This window comes from Branchiostoma belcheri, unplaced genomic scaffold (assembly GCF_001625305.1).
Source record: "Branchiostoma belcheri isolate BF01 breed outbred unplaced genomic scaffold, Haploidv18h27 scaffold46, whole genome shotgun sequence".
Lineage (NCBI taxonomy): Eukaryota > Metazoa > Chordata > Leptocardii > Amphioxiformes > Branchiostomatidae > Branchiostoma > Branchiostoma belcheri.
Genome location: NW_017804087.1, coordinates 2253308 through 2276294, shown reverse-complemented (window position 1 = coordinate 2276294; position 22987 = coordinate 2253308). Strand labels below are relative to the sequence as shown.

At 41.7% G+C, this 22987-nt stretch overlaps 2 protein-coding genes across 2 annotated transcripts in view; both read left to right on the top strand.

The window, feature by feature from the left end:
• The first annotated feature begins 164 nt into the window (after positions 1-164).
• LOC109478930 lies at positions 165-2279 on the top strand. Its single transcript, XM_019780735.1, has 4 exons — positions 165-224; positions 1130-1213; positions 1580-1928; positions 2171-2279. The coding sequence occupies exons 1-4, from the start codon at positions 173-175 to the stop codon at positions 2277-2279; spliced, it is 594 nt and encodes a 197-aa protein (XP_019636294.1). The 5' UTR covers positions 165-172.
• A 29-nt stretch (positions 2280-2308) lies between these two features.
• Positions 2309-22987, top strand: part of LOC109478929 — a 21772-nt gene continuing 1093 nt past the window's right edge. The window contains exons 1-17 of the mRNA XM_019780734.1: positions 2309-2766; positions 3929-4202; positions 5511-5588; positions 6054-6246; positions 6707-6892; positions 9926-10101; positions 11087-11425; positions 12286-12419; positions 12606-12670; positions 12944-13140; positions 13323-13509; positions 13928-14194; positions 14741-14843; positions 17273-18733; positions 19112-19251; positions 19651-19808; positions 22876-22983. Of these exons, the coding sequence (XP_019636293.1) occupies positions 2314-2766; positions 3929-4202; positions 5511-5588; positions 6054-6246; positions 6707-6892; positions 9926-10101; positions 11087-11425; positions 12286-12419; positions 12606-12670; positions 12944-13140; positions 13323-13509; positions 13928-14194; positions 14741-14843; positions 17273-18733; positions 19112-19251; positions 19651-19808; positions 22876-22983 (4519 nt within the window). The 5' untranslated portion in view covers positions 2309-2313. The remainder of the gene's footprint in view (positions 2767-3928; positions 4203-5510; positions 5589-6053; positions 6247-6706; positions 6893-9925; positions 10102-11086; positions 11426-12285; positions 12420-12605; positions 12671-12943; positions 13141-13322; positions 13510-13927; positions 14195-14740; positions 14844-17272; positions 18734-19111; positions 19252-19650; positions 19809-22875; positions 22984-22987) is intronic.

Here is a 22987-nt window from a genome sequence, read left to right as displayed (position 1 = left end):
GGTGTTTGTGGTGAGCAAGCCGTTTGGAAACATTTATTCCCGTCTACGAACAAGATGTTGGATTGTCGACAGAAGGAACTTATAAACATTGCCAAGTGGACCTGAGATTTTTCATCGGAGTACCCAGTGCGGATTCTAGAAGCTTCTTGTCGTTCGCTGCAACTTTTTTGCTATGAAGGATTTAACAAGAACAATAGTGCTGGTGATCATCATTACAATACAAGGTGAGATGTGTACTGTTGAGTTGAATTGAACATATTCTTGTATGTTTACTTCAGCGGCCTATGATACTAAGTAAGCTATTTGAATAACAAACCATCCAACACATTGCTGGCTTTATGACGATTTTCTTTACATCCGTTGGAGTGTCCGTTATACATTGTCTGTTTCATAGCACACAAATGTTGTTTGTTGTTATCCCAATCAGCCTGTAAACAAGTCCTAGGTGTTTATGTTTAAGAATTTCATGATTACCTTGCATTACAAACTTTCAAACGAATGAGTTTGTACAGTATCTAAATGGCAAAGATAGGGTTGTCACAGACAAATTTTCAAGTATTATCTCAATGTTTCCACCTACATTGTTTCGATGTATGATGTTGACAATGTTCTTATTCCAGCAGAATGTTCACTTCCAAATAACGTTTTTTTTGCAAAAGAATAACGTTTAAAGTACTGCTTGACATTCCGACTACTGGTGACAAACAAAAGATATCTATAAGGCTTGGATTCCAACAAATTTGATAGTGACGTTTAGCGAGCAAACAAAATAAACAAGATATGCTATGGTATAAATGGCTAGATCCAACAAAATACAACTTTTAACTTCCAAACCCATATTTACTCCTTTTAAGATAAACTATCTACTGGAGATTTGCCTGAATGGTTTCAAACATGTTTTAGTTGATTCTTTTCATGTTTTACATGTGTAATCGGGCTTAGAAGAAAGAACTTGGCATTAGCCCATTTAGATGTCAAGTACAGTCACTCATTTTTTTCGTTTCACAAAAATTGAAGTCTAAGCCTTCCGTGACTGAACGTTACCTCATACAATACAGTTAAAAAGCACGTTTCCGTGATGTCGTTTGAATGTCTGTAATCTTATGATCTGTCTGTCTGTCCATGTTAGTGCCGCCATGTTTAATTACCGGCCAGTCGGTGGAAGCTCCTACCGAGGCAGTACCAGTTGTCACTCCCGGCAGTACAGATGGAGGTATTTCATACATAGTGGAAACCACATCGGGTGAAATCACATTGAACCTCATAACATCAATCTACTGAAATGTTTTGCATTACTTTCCGTTCTTTATCAGGGCACAGTTCTCTACTTTTGTCTGTTCAAGAACGTTTAGTATATATGCATCCAACCTCTAACATATTACAGTTAACCAAAGTATTATGTATTTTAAGCTACGTTATACTTGCTTGGAATATCCTTAATATTATTCTTCACAATTGTTCTTATTAATGGCACATAAGGTAAGTATTCTAGTCAAAGCGCCAATATGATCATGAAAGAAATTGCGCCCCTGCATGTGACTGTTATGTACTAGAGCTGTTTTAACGGTTTCACCCTCAGGTACTGGTTCAGACCAGACTACGACAGGAGTGTACGACGTCACAAGCCACGTGACAAACTCTCGCGAGACAAATACGACACTACTGCGAACGAGACTTCTAGACTTTATGACATTACCGAGAGAAAATGGAAGTTCAACAGACAAGCCAGTTACATTTTCTCTCACAAATTCTTCAAAAGACCTAGATCTAAATGCTACAGCAAAAACACAAATGACAGCTACAAGTGACTCCGTAGAAAATGTCAGTCTGTCTTACTTGCATGATGCCAACCATACAACACTAGCCACAACTGGAGTGTACGTCACAAGTCACATGACAAACTCTCGCGAGAATGATACGACGCCATTGCAAACAGACCTACCAGACGTTACATTATCAAGTGAAAATTCGACATTTTTTTTCACAAATGTCTCAACAGAGACAAGTCTTAATTCTACAGCAAAATCTCGATATACAAGTGAAAATGTGAGTGTGTATCAAATCACAGCCAATTTCACAGATGGACTAACTAGAAATAGCTCAGTCATCAGAAGTGGTAACGAATCTCATAGTACGGGTATTCTGCATGATCTCAACTCTACAACATTAGCAACAACTGGATCGTACGACGTCGCAACAGACAGAGAGACAAATACGACACAACTGCAGACGGGACTTGTAGACTTTGCGACATTACCAAGAGAAAATTCGACATCTGAATATTCTTTCACAAATACCTCAACATACTCAAGTATGAATTCGACAGAAAAACCCCAATATACCAGTGGGTCCATTGAAAATACAACTGCAGTGACTGTAACTCCGACATACGGGCGTGTCACTAATAAAACGACGTTCGACTATCCCTCGTTTTCTTTCATAAATACATCAACAGAGCCAAGCATGAATTCGACAGCAAACGCCCAATATACTAGTGTGCCCATTGAAAATACAAGTGCTTCGGACCAAATGACAGCAACAGTTACTTCTACATACGGGCCTATCATTAATAGTTCACTCACAGGAACTAGTGCAGATACAGTTAACATGTATGGCATCAACTCTACGACAATGAAAACAGTGACGACGTTGCCTTACAGTATAGACAAACGTCGGACAGACGGAATAGTAACTACATTGCCGTTTACAGGGAACCCGGACGTTGAAGAACCCCCACCTGCTGCAGGCGAGAATACTGCTACCACAGTACGTTCTGATGTATCTTCAGTATCGATCTATGATCATAGTGACTTAGGAATCACACACAATCAAAGCAACGTAGAAAATAATGTTACGTCTCACACAAGCCAGAATGCTGTTACCGCAGCTGAACATTCAGTTGGTATTTCTCAGACCACAAGAACTATGAAATCCTCGGAGGTGCATGAAAATACTACTGCAACAGGACATGCTGATTACCATTCGACGTCTGCCATGGAGAGCATCAGTGTTGATACTCATCCCTCTACCCTAGCTCATACTCAACCCCATCCTTCCATATCCTCAAACACACAGCCATCCACATCTCCGACAACTCCTTTGTTTAACATTGTCGCCTCTCCTAGCGTCATATACATAGGTGACTGGCAGAAACCTTCCACCCATCACATTGCTCCAACAAATGGCACCAACCCAAACACCACAGCATCCTCGGTGGCATCACAATCACAGCTCATTGAAAATAACACACAACATTCTACCTTAACAACTTTGCTAAAGGGTGTAACAAGCCACAAGCCATTTACTCATCACGAAGGTTCATCCTTACCCACACTACCTAACCCTCTCTAATACAAGTCCGCGAACTATGTTAGACCCTTTGCAAAGGACATCATCAGGTGCCGAGGCCATGGATAGTCCGACACATACTATCCATAGTACAGGTTCCCTGACTACTTTAGAAGCCTTACAAAAGACACCATCAAGGGAACAACACGTGGGAAGTGCAACATCGTCTACATCCTTGAGCGGTTCTACAAAAGAGACAATACATAGCACATCCTTTTCTGGTGATGCACTGGTGACACATACACTTACCACTACATCCATTAGAACACAATCTCAAGAAGAACAAATGGGAATTACAACTCCATCTACAACATTGGCTGCTTCTGTCACAGAGACGATACACAGCACATCCGTTTCTGGTGTAGCACAGGTGACACAACCCACGTCAACAAAATCCACCAGCGCAAAGGTAATGTCTTCAGCCCCTGTAACGAACACACCTATACAAGGACAGCCCATTGAAACCACCACTGCATCTGCACAGCCGACACTTTTTACCCTCTCCCAGTCACTAACCCTTCCCCCTAGCACATCCTTACCCTCTTCCACACCCATACAGACTACAACAGCTCAGGCGCAGCCTGTTCTAAGTACGGCTCAAGTTACCACTCTAGCCGCTTCTACGATGGGTACAACAACCAAGGCCACCACTGCAGCGCCAACAGTTGCACCAACGACGCCGGCAGCAACTACAACTACTAAACCTACAACTACAGTACCGACAACTCCACCGCCGCCGCCGCCAACACCAGCACGAGTGACAACGGTAAAGGTGACAACGAAGAAGAAGACAGCGCATCCCAAAGTCACCTCTAACACTACAATAGTTACGACGACAACTACACCTGCACCACGTAAGTTTAAAGCGGCTACGTCAATATTTTCCCTGGGCTCCAAAGCTGCTATGACCAATAATTGAATCATGTTCTAATAAACAAGTTAGATACTGAAATCATAAAACAATTTCGACCATGACACAAAACCCATTATAGATATACAGAAATAAACGTCAGAGGCTAACAATATTTTTCATGGTTTTCACAGCTTATCTAGTGGAAGCTCCACCGAGGACTGCCTACCTAGGTAAAGTCTCAAACATAAAAGCACAATACTGTAAAATTGTTTCGAGGCAAACTAATCTAGGCACCCATTCTTCAAACTGGTAGCTCATCTACCACATGTATAGTATAGTAGACGTTCATCAATTTGTTTAAGCATGACAAAATATACAATTTTGTGCCTAAGTGCTAAGGTGTACGCTGGTTTTCTTGTCATTTAATATCATGAAATCTTGATTCTTCAGTTTTTCCAATCTCCTACTGTCATACATGATGTTTGTTTTGCCTCGTTGTGTCCAGTTCCAGATCTAGTACCATCAGCGATCATGGTATCAATCTCATCGATAATCGTGTTCGACAAACCATGGCATCGAGATCTGACCAGAGCCTGGTCCAGAGAGTACAAAACGTTCACAGGGGCCTTTGACATGACGGTAAGATTCCATCTTAACCTCAAATTATTGTCTCAAAAACACTGTACATAGCTACTGGTTGCCGTACGATTTTTGACCAGTGACTAATGTCTCGATTCAAGTCAATTTCTGACATATTTCTTTTCATTTCATAGATGCTTGCCCACTTCGAGTCCGTCAGAAACAGTGGATTTGACAGTTTAGTTGTCGATCAGTTGAAGTAAGTTTGTTGGCTTACCTAGTTTAACATAACTAACTTGCGTTCCCACTGTAATCATTGAATAGAAAAATGTGTGTTAAGATGGTCTTAACTACTGCTATCAAATTGACCGTCTTAATCATCAAATCAATCATGCTTTAGACTTACAAAGACATAATCCTCCAACTAAAATACCTGTGTATGAAATATCTCACAACAAGACCTAAGAGAAAATATTATAATTAAATACTTTGCGCAACATTTGATACTTGGCCTATCGGAATGATCCAAAGATACCTAATAGTATGTACCCTGTATTCTCACTAAAAGTATTCCTACTCTGCTTGTAACATAGCTCCATGACGGTACAAACTTCAGACAGTAGTACAGAAGAATACACGTCTGTAGCCTACACGGTACAGTACGGGTATAACCAGCTCATGACGTCGGGCGGGGTGGAGAAGGTTCTCCGTAGGACCGGCATCCCTGCTGCGGTCAGGGATGGAAGTCTGGACGTGGACGGGTTCCATCCTGTAGGCAACACGGACCTCATCTTCACTAGCCAAGCCGGTACGTATGGACAAATAATGTAGCCGTCTTTTTTAATATCCACTACTTCATGATCATACTGCATGGAAGGGATTCTTTCCTGGGCCAACTATATGTAAAGTAAGTCGATGGAATAGTTGACATGCCCTTTCCTGTCGTAATATATTAGCACAGTTAAATAGATAAAGAGTTTCTTAAAATCCCTACTATTGTCTACGTAAGCCCCAAACGATTATAGGGCAAAGAACAGTCTGACAATATCTCAGTATTTTCTCTAACATTTTTGCGGGCAGTCAAATTTAGACAGAGTGCATAAACTACATACTCAGAGCAACAATGGCGACATGGCCGTTCAGCTATTGAAGAAGACCAGAGTGACTGGTCGAAAGCTCTAGGTGAGAATCTCTTGGATCAACAGTTTTAACTTTAACATGTAACTACGAACACAGATAAAATTTCATGACAAAACTGCCTCTTGTATTGCAGTCGTTGATAAGGAGGCATTAGACCAGCTAGTCCAGTACGACAACCCGTGCCAGTACTACGAGTGTGACAGTGGCTTCAGCTGTCATCAGGAGGGCGAGACTACCAAGTTCTCCTGTATCTCACGGTGCCTGGTCAACTATTGTCTGACCAGAGGATTCTGCACTCACTTGCTGGAAGGTCGTCCAACTTGCAAGTAAGTTACAATCGAGTCTTGTTAGGAACAAGTTTCAATTTCTTTACAAAAGTAGTTTTGATTGTTCTAATTCGCAGTTACTTGATCTCTGTATTATGATTATTGTTTACGTGATAACTGTGTTTGTTAGTAGCATATAGTAGAGTGGATTCATTACCCAAGCTAACCGACATCTATCACACCAAAGTCGTCTCTCTGTGTGCTAGATGTTGGTTATGGTGCGTTTGTTAGTAGTTCTTTTTTTAAATCTACTATGTACTAGTATTAGCTGTGTGATGCAATTCATATCTTACATACTCCCCCAGAGGTGTATAGAAACGTCCTACAATGCTGTTGCTAGCACCTCAGAGATTTTCTTTGAATCTCATTTTTGTCTTCTATCTTATAATAAGAAGAATAATTATAGTCATTGCTTTAACGGTTTTGAGCTAATACGACTATGTGTTTGTTTGCCGTGTAGATGTGACTCTAACTCAGGCGGCTGGTACACTGGGGAGAGGTGTGATTACTACATCTCACACGTCGCCGCCGTCCTCGTTGCTGTAGGTGTACAGGCCTTTCTCCTGGCCTGTATCATCTTTAAGAAAAGGAAAGACAGTCCCTACCTCCTTCCTGTTAGAATAGCACCCGAGGCATCGTACGCACGGTCTGTGCATGCGTTAGGAAAACGTTAAACACTTGTTGTGATACACTCCTTGGCTATCTACTGTCTGCAATTTTAATGTCACTCGTTTCGTTGATATAAGACGTAAAATGCTGCCTACCTAAAGCAATGATGTGATTTATATAGTTATAGACCATATCTATATCTAGCATTTGAAAATATTCTGAAAGTAACGTTATGTATTATACTATTCATAGCACACAATGTATATATCGAAAGGACAGAAATAGACATGAGAAGAGAAGCATCCAATAATATTCAACATCTCCTTGGTGCTGAAAGGCTATCCGAGACTAGTTATCCACCCCGTAATGTAGATTCAATGACATTTTATGCAGTTCTGATTCTCATTGGTTAAACACACTGTCATCTTATAGTAACCAACATCCTAGGCACTCCTTTTTTCCTATAATAACGAGTTTAAAAAATCATACGAATGTTCCTAAATTGACTATAATGAAGCAAAAGACATGTTACCTCTTATCCTCTTACTATTATATGTATCTATAGCAAACGGAAACATGTGTACATAACCTGCCACAGATATGTATATGTATGTATGTGTATGATATAAACTTTGTAATAGTTTAGTATTGGAAGGTTAAGCGTTTTAGTATTTACTGTTTTCTTCTCTCTAGTTCAGCATATCGTGTTAGATGTTTTCCAGACTAATAAATATTAATAAGCGGTTACCAAGGACGAAAAATGACATCGTCTGTTCTATGTTTCAGAAAGCAGGCATATCAATAAAGAGAATTGTATATATACGTTGACACTTTTGCTATACTTGCGTGACCCGTTTTACGACAAGAAAATGGACCGGCTTTTGTGATACAGCCTGTTGTCAATTAATGATTTATGTGGAAGAGCCGGACAAATGTGGATGTAAATCATAAGTCACACCAGGCCAGACCTCGTTGCTTAGTTCCAGTACACTGCTGCCGAATGTATACAGAAACTACAGTAATGCACAACCAATAATGATACTATACCATATGGAGCTACCTTTTCATGGCTACCCATGTACATAATGAGTACATTCAAGGCATCTTACACTAGGCTATTCCTACATATTGTAATCACTGATGATTTCATACAGATCAAAGTGAACTACAGCAATGATGATACTCTACCATTTGTTTACCTTCCTTAGTCTATCCTTATTCATGATCAGTTATATAAATAATGAATACATGATAAATTAAAAGTGAGTCCAAATAAGTTTCTAACGGCCATCGACATAATGATAACACTACCAACACATATGAACATTCGCCAAGCTAGACATTTCTGAACTAGGCCAAATGCCATAAGGCCTTCGTTGAAAAGAACTAAGAGCAATAAGCTTAAGTGTATAACATTAAAAGAGCTACAAAGGATGGTAAACATATTTGTGACTTTAGCGGGACGACAACACCATGGTACCAGTGCCACTCATCTGGTCCCACATGTAGTGATCAATGCAACTGTCATGGTCATCACGTCAACTGTATAACATCAGGTGTAACCATTGTCAGCAGGTCCTGTATTGTCCGGTGTTCCTGAGTCACGCATGTTGCACAATGATCGGATCACGACATCAGTTAGTCATGTATCATTGTGTCAAGGCTTATCATTTATTCACAAAGTCCATGTGGGCGAAGACAAGTCATGGGATACAGGTGTTACGCAACATAAAAGTCTTCCTGAGGCCAAAGAAAATTATCTATGTCCTGTGAGTTCCTGGACTTAAATTATTTTAAAAATGGATAGGAAGGGAACACGAGAAAGATGTGGGATACAACGTATGCAGCTATTTAACCTACTCTGATTTAGACGATCCTATGTTTGTACGTTTACTTCTGGTGAAATGTTGACTTCATACATGTAATGTCTGATTGCCAAACTAGCACCAAGGGCAGAGAAATGTATGGACTAATCAACTAAAACCGTAAGATTGACCAATCAGCACCAAGGGCAGAGAAAATGTATAGACGAACCAACTGACAACACAGTCAGACTACCCAATCAGCACCAAGGACAGAGGTGACGTAGTTGTGCATGACAAGGGCGTATTTTCAATGTTTCTATCGCAACCTAACTACGTGATGAATAAATTAATCAACCAACATTTCCCCCTAACCTTCCAAACGGGTTACTAAAATATGCGCAGTCACCTTTGATGAAACGGTACCAATCTCTGAGGACCGTGTGATACGCAGAAAACAATCGGTTTCGTGCGAGATGCAACAAAGAACAAAAAACCAGATCAATAGATGCCGACTTTGATTCAACTTTTACTACACATGGCTAATTGAATGTAGCACTGAAGGACAGATTTATCTACTAGAGTCTACACGCTTTGTAGCTTAAAGCATTCTCGTAGTCGATATTTCATCGTTTCGTTATCTTTTTCCTGATACTGTGCATGAAACATCTATCAACTAAAGAAACGATCCCTGAGCATATTCAAAAGGAATCTCCCATGGGTAGCAAATGCCATAGCAATGCATGCTATCAACCAGCGCGTCTTAGTTACAAGCCGATCAACCCGAATCACGAAATTAACGAGGAACAGTAAAACAGTATCGTAATCAGGAGAGACACAGACATAACCTCTGCGTTTTCACTGCCATTTGAGGCGGGTATCGACCATTCGTGCTGGGGAAGTCATTTGTGTGCGTTAATGTCATCGTCATGGGAGGTCAATCTGTCATGGTTGTTCTCTTGGGCGTCGCCGTGTTGTCTGGAGGTAAGTGATTTTCACATTTTAGTGTTCATCACGATAAATAAAACCATATCGTAAGATGCTTTCTTTGAGTAATGTGAAAAAAAGTTGTCGTGTAACAAAGGTAAGTATGGCAATCCAGACATTTGTCATGTAGATTTGGATGGAACTGACATCGGTTCTACATAAAAGTAATAACGTTTAAAGCATTTGCAGCTGCATCAACTGGTACAGATGGTAGCAGAATACTTGATACTTCAGAGATATGTACTTAAGTTTGTGAACTAACAATACTGATCTATGTTCAGATTTGGTGAGCAACGTTTCTGCCCAGTCTTCACCTCAAGCCACGGTGTCTACTGTGGTGGCGACAAGTGCGATGAACAAGCCTTCATCAAACGCTATGACTACAGCGGCCCTTACAGCTACGGACAACAAGACCCAACAGACAGGAACTACACCAACGCCTACGGCACCTACAGTAGTAAACATGAAAACATCAACAGCAGCTGCAACTGTTCTAATGGGAAGGACTACGATATTACCAGGAGTAACAACATCATCAACTAGCGATGGTTCTGTAACACACTCAAAGGCAATGTCGACAACACCAGAGGCATCTACAATGAACCCTGCGACTACAAGTACTATTACCAAATCTATGTCTTCAGGTATGGCATCTACTAAAATTACAACAAAGGACTTGACGTCAACTCCAGGTAATACTTTGATACAGGCTAAGAATATTGCATCTACCTACGGATATACTAGCAAGCATGCTGGCACCGTTGAGACCACTGTTAGCCCTTTAAATACTGAGCTTCAAAACATCACAGTGACGCATGCAATTGCTTCTACAACAACGATTAAGACGACACAAACAAGTATTTCTTCTACAGCTAATGCTATGACGAAAGGCACTTCTCCCTCAACGGCTAATCTGATGCGAACAACTTCTGCTACAACTGCTAAGTCGCAACAAACCACTGACTCTGCCACAACATCTACAATGCTACAGGAAACTGTAACAACGGCTAAATTGACACAAACAACATCTGGTACGGCTAAAATGACGCAAAATGCTTCAGAATCTGCTACAACGCCTAAAGTAACGCAGATTGCTTCAGAATCTGCTACAATGCCTAAAATGACGCAGATTGCTTCAGAATCTGCTACAACGCCTAAAATGACGCAGATTGCTTCAGAATCTGCTACAACGCCTAAAATGACGCAGGTTGCTTCAGAATCTGCTGCAACGCCTAAAATAATGCAGATTGCTTCAGAATCTACTACAACGCCTAAAATGACGCAGATTGCTTCAGAATCTGCTACCACAGCTAAAATGACCCCAAATTATTCTTCTTCATCTGCTAAGATGACTTCTGCTACTATAATAGATAAAACGCAGCAAACAAATAGAGCCACTCCTGTTATAACAGCTAAATTGACACCTGCTTCTGCCACAACAGATAGCATAACGCAATCTACTCATGATACAAGTAAAATTCCACCAACAACTGCTTCTACTATAAGGGAAAATTCTATGCCCACTACGTCAAAACTAACGGTGAACACCGGCAAAAGCACCATGCATACTGCTTCAACTTCTGCCTCCACCAAAGCAACCACAACTGTACCACAAACTACACCCACCATGGTAGTACCAAGTAGTGATAGTATTGGTGTTTCCACGGCTTCACCAAAAGCCTACACGAGGAGCACGGATTCGGTCCCAAACCTGGAGAATGGGACTACAGTCATCGATACAGTCCCTGGACAGAAGAAACCTTCCCAACCAAAGAAAATAGGTGAGTTGTGTTAAATTGATGATTCTGGGGTGTGCATCCAAGACAATGATGGTAAACGATGTAACTAGAATGACATAATGCAGATAGCATCCACAACCTTTTATCAGTGACTCAGAATATATTTCATGTAATGTTCTACCTCAATGTCTGACTCAAACTTTCATAGACTAGACTAAATTGCGAGGATGGCCATTGTTTTGTATAGAAGCAATAGTACAGAGTTAAAATCGTTTCAGGTTAGTAAACTACTTCCATTATGTAGGTACAGTAGTCTATATCAGTATATTCATCTATGTTTTGTTACCAGACTTGATATCAGGTACATTGGCCCCATTGATCCATTCCCATGTTTTGACCTCGTCCATTGTTACATGAAAACCGCACCAACACGCACAACTCCTGCGGGACATGGTGATGGAAACTGAGAAGGATGTCTCCTTTTGTTTAGCCGGTTAGACATGCCATACTGATATGTATATGACTGATGTATTACCTGCGTGATAACTGTGTTATTCTGCTTAACTAGACAGTCTTGTTGACGTGGAACGGACGGAAATCACGGTCGGTAAGTACATTTCATGGTTTCTTATGTCATGCCGTTTTTTTGAAATAACAAAGCCGAAATAACAAAGTGTTTCAGTTTTTGCTGACTGTGTTTTAAGAAATACATTTGTGAAATCGTACTTTGAAGACACTCTAGCTGTTACCTTTAATTAATTAATGCAGAGATTTTAATTAGGATGTTTTATTCTATACCTCTATTTTGTTTGTTTTATCTATGTTCAATAATTGTTGCCATGTATTACCATGTACGATTGTCGTGCATAAAGGTCTTCTATAACGATTCCTATCCGGCCCAGCCTATTATAGGTTCCCTGGAGACCTAAAGGTATACGCCCACTCCACTATCCAGTTCATCCGGCAGTGGGACCCCCGTCTGGGGAACAGGACTTCAGAACAACACTTGCATTTTGCCGACGCCTTCAAGGCAACGGTAGACCGTACCATCCTTTGTAAAAATAAGTCTTTTTTTTTCGAAATCAGTGTGCATTTGTGTTTTCAGAATTCGATGAATTCCAGGCCTATGTCCGTTAACTGTTGTTTTGTCTGACTTCACTTAGAAATGAAGATATTTTGTTAATTTTTAAATTTGTAAATTTTTTGTAAATTTCCTTTGCAGGTTGAGCCATACTACGCAAAGCCCAAGAACACTGGGTTTCAGAATCTTGAGGTCGTCAATTTAAGGTATGGAAATTACAGAACATTTTTGCTCTAAGATCTCTGAGTGGCACGTTCTTACAGCATCTTAGAGTTCTTTGTGCAAAAGTCCACTTGACACTCTAGATTCCATTTGATAAGATAGCTACTGACATGGGATTAAAACCTATTGCCATAGGATAATAAAATATGACACAATGTACACATAACCACATGATTTACTATATTTTGCTCTTTATAGTCTGAAAAGTCAAAACTAATGGGGATTGACATATTGCCCCGTTAATACTTGGGTTCTAGGGAAGGCAACTATGTCCGTCCCCACGTGGTAGTAGACTACAGAGTGAGGTATAACTACACCCAGCTGATGTCGGCAGGCGGGTACTGTAACGTGCTGGACATGACCGGGCTGCCTGGGACTGTACGGGAGGGAGAACTCATCGTGGACGGAACCAGGAGCATTCTGGGAACGGATGTGACGTACCCAAGCCACACAGGTACGCCAAGGGCATGGGGACAACGAAAACAAACTTTGATATATGGAAGAAGACATTGGTCTAATGACTTAGTTGGTACCCATCTGTATATATGTTCAGGCCCTATTACATGTACCCCCAGACTGTCTGAATTGATATTTCTATTGTACTTATGAACAAAAATGTTGTTATTGTTTTTCCAGAGATTAGCGACAGTGCATTGGAGTTAGTTCTGAAGCACAGAAACCCGTGCAAATACTTCGACTGCAGTCCCGGTTACAGCTGCAAGAGGGATGGGGAAGAGTTCTACTGCCTTTCTGAGTGTCTTCAGAAGTATTGCCTGAACAATGCACTTTGCATTCATCAGAACGGCTCTTTGCCATCTTGCAGGTAAGGCCACCAAGCAATAGCTATTGGCAGAAAGTCCGAAACTTTACAAACGTCAAAAATAGTCCCCAAGGCTCTATCTAGAAACATTCCGAGGTGAATTGCCCCCTTTGTTGTTGACGTCTTTTCGTCACTCTTCTTAAGCGTCACTAAAATTTTAGTTAAAATGCTGAAGAAAAGTGGCGGATTTTCACCTGAGTGAAGTGAGGAAATTCGTGTATCGTACAACATCGGTGCATGTCTGGGGATCGAACCCAGGACCTCATGCTTCCAAGCTGAACTCTCTGACCATTGCACCATGCCAGGCCCAAGGGAAAAACATTGGTGCATGTCATGGGATCGAACCCGGAACCTCTTGGTTTCAAGCTGACCATTACACCACGCTAGTTTAAAGATAAACACTTCCAATCCCTATCCCTAGATGCGAAGCGGATCCGATCGGCTGGTATAACGGGGAGCGGTGCCAGCTGTACATCCCGCATCTGTGGGTCCTGATGGCCGGGGGAGGGGCGGCAGGGATCATCGGGCTCACCATCTTCGTCCTGTCCCTCTGTCTCTGTCTGCAATGCTGCCGGCCCAAACGCAAGCCGGACGCCGAGGAGCCTCCGCTCGTCAAGACGAAACCAGTCAAGAAGAAGAAGTCGGACAAGAAAAAGCGGAAGATGGACCAAGATAACTGGTCTTTTGGGTACGCGTGATCCTCTCTTTACTAGCGTCCACTACATTATTCCAGCATGTTACACACAATAGAAATACACCAGTGGGAGCTAAACCGATTTCTTGATCTTCATATAACGAGATTCAACGTTACCTATTGATGTAGTGTTTCAGCACTCTAAAATTAAATGTTTTTCCAGTTGCACTTCAATGCATGAGTACCTTACCGCCCAGTAACATAGAAACTAAACTGTTATGTATATTGGTACAGGTCTGACATGGATACCGAGTCCACATGGTCCGATCCCGACTCCTTGTTCCGACACAACTGGTACCCTGGGTCCTCCCGACTGTGGTTTAAGTAAGAACATCACATTTTCTATTATCCTTGAAAATGGTGCATATACGGAAATGCTTGAGGCTTTAGTTCAAAGCGGACAATGTTGAGAAAAACTCTAGACAGCAGGAGCAGTCCTAATTGCTTAAGTAGCCGCAAGTCACTTTCTTACTAAAGGGAGTCCATTTCTTGCTAATGGAGCTGCAAGTGACTTTTAAATGATTCTGTTATTTTTCTCAGCTCTTCGTACAAGAAGCCGATGTTCCCATACGCGCCTGGAGCAGTCAAGCCTGGGTACAAATGGAACCCAACCCTGAACATAGGCAACTCACACGTCGGAAAGGTATGGGTTTTTGTTCATGAAAAATTGTTTGCATACAATGTCTTCTTATCTTTGTTGCACCTCAAAAACAACTCCAGAGCAAAATGGTACGGAAAACGTTTTAACGTTTTAAAATCTTCAGAGAAGCAGTGCTAGCCTGCTAGGTCCATAGTTGTTACTACCATTGCCATTGCATCTGTATCTGTATAGCTGGTATAACAGCCCCTAGGCGTAACACACCAGCATTATTTTCGTATTCTACCAATGTGTGACTAAAGACATCACAAATCTCCATTAACTGGCTCTCTGATCATTGTGGTAGCTGACATGTACATTTACTTTATGCAGCACTTCAAGATGCCCCGGCCAGCTGTCTACGAGCCAAGGTTTCACCACCAACGCTACTGACTCGACTTGGCCAAAATGTAAATAGTTATGTAAAACTATACGGTGTTTGTACGTAAAACTTCACCCTTATGAAATTGTAATAAACCTTGTGAAGTATACTTAAATTTCTTGTATCTGCATTCGTTTCAAAATGTTTGAAGACCCTGTATCCACAGCTAGCAGTTTAAAATTATTAAACTTTTATATGGCGTACATTTACCTGCAATGTCAGACTATTGTCGGGCATCCACAGATATGTTAACGTTAAACCCGATGGCGATGAATTAAAATGTGCACTCTTTGTAAGATTATTGTAATAGTCGTCTAATCTATACACTACATTCAAACCTCATTCCAATCAAAGCAAAATCATATTCACAATTTTATCTTATACCTTACTGTTGTAATGTACAGGGTGTTACAATAAACCATTATTGTCATAGTTTGTCGAAGTATACATGTAACTGTGCCTCGGTATGTCCCCAAACTACAATAGGCAAACGTTGTTGTAAAAAAAAAAGAGAGAATACTTTTACGCACAATTTTTTGTATGAGAAAAAAGTCCAACCCACAAATTAGATTAGCTAGATCTATAATCTACCAGCTTGTCCCAAATCATGAAAATCCGTTGTTCCTTTCTTGACTTATATCATCTTCGAAATATTTAACAAAAACGCCCCTGCACTTCCAGAACATATGCCGCTTTTTCCGACTACTAGTATCTGCCACGCACCACAGTATCAAGACCATAGAATGTCCATGCCAAAGATACACAAACGGGGAGTTCTATTGTAGTACCAAGGAAAACCGCTATGGTTATAATGATATCACATGTCACAATCCATTCAGACCCTCTTAACTCATGCTAACTACAGATACGTGACAAATATGTGACCACACAGATACACTGACAGATCCTGTTAAAACACTCAGACTGGGACTGTCAACACATGGATTTTACCCATACCTAACTTAAGCCTGCTTTTATAAATTCTTGGCCAGATTTTAGGCTCCGCCGCTGAATAATAACAAGGTTAAGCCTTTCTTAATTGAGGTGTCTGTACTTTGTATGCATGGTATTGTTCGGTATAACCGGTTTGACAGCGTCTACTCGTACCAAGCCTCTTCGTGCTATACATGCATGTACAGGTGTCCACAGGATCTAGGAGTAGGCTTTTTGATTCTTCAACACAAGTCAAGAAATATAGGTGAGTTCAGTTGATTTTTTACATTCCAACATGTAATCACAAGACGTGATGGGGACACACTCAAGATTGTTCAGCTTATATTCATTTTCACCTGAGCGAAGTGAGAAAAGTCGCGAGAAAAGGGCACACAATCGGCGTCATGTCAGGACTCGGAACCAACAGGTCCAATCTGCCGTTACGCCACACGACCCCACAAGGGTTCAGTTGATTTTGGACATGGTGATATGTGCTTTAAACACAGTTGTAATTTGCATCCAAAAGATGAACCATTTTGTACACTAAATGCTGCGGTTTGTACACTAAAAGTTTGAATGACTAGTAGTCACCTTGTGTACAGACCCTGACCTACCCTGACCTGACCAACATGCCAGGGTCCAAATGGCAGTGATGTTATGTTTTTACAGTGCCATACTTAATTACTGCACGTGAAACATGTTTAAGGCTTCAGAACTTCATATATTCGTTATTGATAATTGAACTTCGAGTGCAAGTTGGGAGTTACATGTGTGGACGTTTTCCCAATAATACACCCCCCTCCCGTTCGATGCCACACCTTTATAAGGTCATTGTATGTACATGCAGGGCAGACATTGCCTCAGGCAACATTGCCTCAGGTGGGCCGAACCTCGTTTTGCATTCATAGCATACTAGTACTATGAACTTTCCAATCTTAAGTTTTACACTTAAGTTTTCAACATTGTTAAATCTGTTAGGATAGCTTTGCCTTGTAGGAACTTAACAGAAGATTATTGGTTTGAGCTTACGTATATGATTCATATTTTCATATTTCAGACGGCATTTGTAAAAAAAAAAATACTACCAACCAAAACAATGGTGTCTTTCACCTGGTATCAGTTACCAGTGTTGATTGCCATAGTGTACCTTGCGTATCAGCGGACGGTTTTGGACAACAATGCCCTACACGACACGTACACGGCAGAGGACAACAAGCCTCCTCTGTCCTGTCCCGACTCGACCCTACATGCGCGAACCGCCGACGGTAGCTGTAACGACCTGGACGACCCGACCATGGGCATGCGCTTGTACCGCTTCGGTAGGAACGCACCCATAGAGAAAACCTTCGTGGACGAGAAGAACCTCCTGAAACCGAATCCGAGAGTCATCTCCAACAAGCTGTTCAAGAGAGGAAAGTTCATCCCCGCTACTTCTATCAACCTGCTGGCGGCGGCTTGGCTACAGTTTCAAACGCACGACTGGTTCGATCACGGCCTGAACCAGAGAGAGAACCCAATCCACGTCCCCTTGCCCGAAGATGACGAGTTACGGAATCGCGGGGTTGAAACACTGAAGGTTTTTCGAACGGTTTCTGACCCGACTCAAACACAGACCGACCGCCCGAAAACCTTCCGCAACCACAACACCCACTGGTGGGACGGTTCACAACTGTACGGCAGCGATTTGGACACCCAGCTGGCACTACGAGAGATGAAAGACGGCAAGCTGAAAGTCACAGCCAGCGGCATGATCCCTCTAGACGAAAACACGGGCGTGGAAAAGACGGGATTCTCGAGCAACTGGTGGGTGGGGCTCAGCATGCTACACAACCTGTTCACGCGAGAACACAACGCGATCTGTGATATGCTAAAGGCGAAGTACCCGAAGATGACCGACCAAGAACTCTTCGACAAAGCTCGGCTCATCAACGCTGCTGTGATGGCGAAGCTGCACACCGTGGAGTGGACCACAGCTCTCCTGTACAACGACATCTTACACGTGGGCATGAACACAAACTGGGTAGGATTTTTGGGTCAACTGGGTGCTCTTGGAGACTTTCTGAAACCTTTTCTGCCTTCAAGCTATATTCTGGATGGAATACCCGGTTCGAAAAAGGAACTACATGGCGTCCCGTACTCCCTGACGGAGGAGTTCACAGCCGTTTATCGCATGCACTCTATTCTACCAGATGTCATCCACATGCAAGACGTGGCGACCAAAAAACGTACCGGCGAGACCTACCCGTTGAAAGATACTCTCTTCAGCGACGCTTTTAATGTTGTTAAGAAGCAGGGCATGGAGAAGCTTTTCTACACCTTTGGTGTGGAGAACCCGGGCGCTCTTGTTCTCCACAACTTCCCGAACTCCATCCGAGATCTGCAGCTTCCTGAATCGCAGAACTCGGAGTTTGTTGACATGGCGACTGTGGATGTGCTGAGGGATCGGGAAAGGGGCGTACCGCGCTACAACGAGCTTCGGCGTCACCTCAACATGGCCCCCGCGGAGACCTTCCAGGACATTACCGACGACCCAAAGGTTGCCGATGAGTTGAGCACCATGTACAACGGAGACGTTGAAATGGTGAGTACACACCGCGCACCTTGCTTAACGTTACAACAGGTTGTATTTAATGCCATATTCAAAGATTGATTCGTAAGCTTTTCTAGCTGCCTGTTTTTGACTGAATGACACTAAATGAAACTCTGTAGAGAAAATAAAAAACACGGCAGCCAGACAATTGTTGCTTCCAAGATGTAGGCTAGAAGATGATTAATATATCCATAAATTGATTAGAAATTAAACAAGTAACTAGTCTTCTATTGAGATAGTAAAAAAATAGTTTACATGTAGCATACACTGTTTCAAAGTTATGATAACCAAATATCATTGTGTGGTCTACATACAACGTCATGTAACTCATTTTTACCCCCTCCCCAAACACTCACATCTTCTTTATAGGTTGATCTATTGGTGGGGTGCAGCGCAGAGAGCCCTCGCCCCACCGGGTTCGGATTCAGTGACACGGCCTTCCGACTCTTCATCCTCATGGCCACCCGGCGTCTCCGGGCTGATCGCTTCTACACCGACTACTACAACAGGTAGGGTAGCATGCTCGAAGCTACATGTGCAGATACAGATGCTTCTATTAGCGAGCTGTTATGTGTCTGTCGCGTAATCGTAGCTTACAAGAGATCTCTTAACACTCCTAAGTATCTGAACAGAGTTCAAAGAACGTAGAAAAATGTAAAGATGTCAGAAATACGTAGTGTACTCTTGGCCTACAGTTCCTATCTTGAAGTCTTTAATAAGGCCGTGGTATTTTGCAATTTAACCATATAAAGTAGCTTTATTTTGTGTAAAAGTGACTGGATAAATGTCCCTAACTCATCTCTTAAACATATTCGATTAAAGTTAACTCCAGATAAAGTGATTGAAAAGATTAACAGCCTGTTGTCTGGAAAATATTGATTTTGTTTTTCAAATTTTCTCCCACACAGCGCTACGTACACCCAGGAAGGGTTAGACTGGGTGGAGCAGGCGACGATGTCCTCCGTGCTCCTGCGCCACTTCCCGAGCCTGGAGGGAGCTCTAAGCGGCGTCACCAACGCCTTCCGCCCGTGGAAGCTACAACAGGCGTCCGCTGGTCCGTCTGCACGCGACGACGAGCTTTGAGGATTTTTATTTTTAATTCGCAGCAAGAAAACATACATTGTTTTAATCGGTTTCTTTCCTGACCGAATAAGATCAATGATCTGATAACTGGTGCTATAGCAGGCACCCTGTAGTGTTGGATTAGAGTGATGGCAGAGTACAGGAGATAGTCATCGCAAATATATAAATAAGCAGTGCAGTAGTTTGCTAAGCTAGACCGTGTGAGGGAAAATTTATGCAGTTGCTTTTTCTAGTTTTTTTTTTCTTTTTCATCGTCCTCGGGCTAGTCTTCTACCCCTATTTCTACATCAAAGTAGAGGCAAACAGAAAATCTTAATAGCAAAATAAAGTAAACAATACCGTAACGTTGTTAAAATGATTACTCAATATATCTAACCAAGAAATCATGTTCACAATGTACTACGTAGGTAGATACTGTAGATGTTAGAATAGCAGACAGCAATAGAGCTGGAACTTTAGTCTGCAAGTGCTTCAGAAAGTAGAAGTATCCTTTCTTAGCATGTAGTAAACTTGAATAGTACTGTAGAGGCATGCACTGATCATGTAGTACATGTAGTGAATGGTAGTTGATAGGAATGTACTGCAACATGTAGTAAAGCAATGCAGTGGCAAGTAAACTTGAATAGTGCTAGCTGTAGAGGGCCTGCTGGCATACACTGATTATGTAGTAGTTCATGGTAGTTGATAGTAATTAACCAATATATGTAGTAAAGCAATGCAGGGCTCTATGATCTGAATGAGACTCCATGATATAGCATACTCACACATAATGTCCTGATAGTATGTCTCACAGAGAGACAGTGGTAATGCTGTTTAGCTTCCCCTCAAACCTTCGAATGGTGGGTCTCTCTGCAACAGAATGCAAGCAACAGGGTACAATGTACTAGTTTAGAGCTTGGTGTCAGTCAACACATCTTCCTAGTACTAATTCTTATCCCATGTTGCCTTGAGTTTTGACTTGTGTTGGTATGAAATCCAACAAGCAACTCGAATGTGCTTGAAGAATTGTTTAAAGCTAGAACGCCTTCAAATGTAAACAACAACATGTAACGTTAGCTTCATAATTTTTGCATACTTCTGGGCATAGCAATAAAATTTAACGTGAAAAATGACATACAAAGTCTTGGTCTTACAGTATTAACATATACCCCAACAAATTGGGGTATATGTTCTGTAGTCTGTAGTGCAGTTAACTGACTCAACTTTAAACTGGGCAACTCCCATGTATGGTACTTTCGTATCTTTTCATTCACTATAACGATAGAGATACACAGTAGTATGTATGTGGGAGGGGGGTGGTGCTCCGTAGGTCTTGCCCACTCTCCACAGTAAATTTACCTCAGTATATCGTAAGTTTAGCTCACAAAAGGAAGCACTGATTCATACTGTTGTTGTCGAGTGCGATAGAGTGAATAGGCTCGGTTCTTTACAGTCAAAATATCGCATGGAAAAGACAGTGAAAAACATACCTTCTGCCGGCGTCGCCATTTTGAATCTCCCGCCTAATCAGTGATGATGACGTCACAGTCAGACGACACATCAACACATCGTGAGAGACGCTTTGTTAACACATCGTTATGTCATTAATTCTGTTGATGTTTTATAGCCTTCGAAATGGAAAAAAAATGAAACAAAAAAGGTCCTCGCACCATTATAATTCCAACCACCATCAACATTCAAACGGCAATCTCCAAGCAGATGTTGGGTGGTTAATTGTTAGTAACTTCTCACACGTTTCCTTACCAACATCTGCTTGGAAATTCAATTAGTAACTTACTACCCTGGCGTTCATATGGCATCTGTTGTAAAAGTGTGACAGAAAGTAAAGAAAAAAAGTCATGTGCCAGGACGTGTTGTGACATAACCGTGGTAACTAAGTGTATTACATAAACTAAGTCCGTCGCTAGTCCAAACTTTGTGGCCGCGTTACTAGTACTACGGAGGAAAAGCAGATATGGTGTCCAAACTGTGGTTTGCAGTTTCTGTGCTCGTTCTGACGGTGTTGACGCAGAAAAGCCAGGGGCAGGACGTCGTCGGGACTGGGCAGGTTAGTAGCTAATGTTCTTGGCGCGATCACAGATTTTTGATTCGGTAGGATTTCCAAGCAGACTGTGGCACAGTAAAAAATGTCTATATCTAAGACAGCGTTTAATGACAAGCACAACTCTCACAGGAATGTCGTCAGTTTGCGATCGTAAGACAATATGACTGGGCTGTACTTGTTTTCCTGTATTTAATTGATCAATTAGACAATGAAAAAGCGAAAGAAGCGCTTCTTGCTGGTGTACAGTACTAGTAAATCTGCACGTCACCAAAAACAATGCGCCTCTAAATCGTAATCTAAATTCTAGGTGAGCCATTTCACTTTTCTCTGCGTTATCATCAGAACTTTCAGGCTACTTTTGCTGCTACGACTTCTGTCTACATTTTGTAATACGATACTCCAGTACACGCGCAACAGATATTTATGTCAAGTTTTATTTCCGGGTGGCGTAAGGTTGCAATGGGCGTTGAAAAACATCGAACCTACGATGGAATAAATCGGGTTGAACATGTCTACAGCGTTTTGAAACTTTCTCTTCTGTTGAAGCTAAGAATGCGTTAGGAAGATAAGCTGAAAATGCCCGATATTATAGTACGCCAAGTGAATTTTATAAGTATATTCATATACACTCAGGTGACACGGGTCATAACTTATTAACGGTGTTGTGTTAGCAGTGACTTAAAGTGTATTTATTCGGGTGGCATGTCTATATGGTTGAACGCTGTATTGTGTTTACTCTCCAAGCAGTGGTTTAGGCTTTGGCTTATTTTTTACATGTTACAGGTATATTTATCAGGCTTTCTTTTGTGTACCGGTATCTTTTTTTAGCAGCAAAACGAGTTGGATATTGCCCTGCTAATTTGATATCATCTTGCCAAATTGATACTGTATTGCAGCTTGCAGCAACACCACCCAAAATATCTGCTTGGAGATGAATTGAATTGAATTCATTTTGTCCTCTTAATTTTTATACAGTGTTGTGGCAGTTGCGTCACAGGGCCTCAAGGTCCAGCCGGTATCCCTGGCAACAACGGTTTCCCTGGCAACAACGGTCTTCCTGGCAACCCTGGTCGTGATGGGACGAAGGGAGACCAAGGAGACCAGGGTCCACCCGGCGG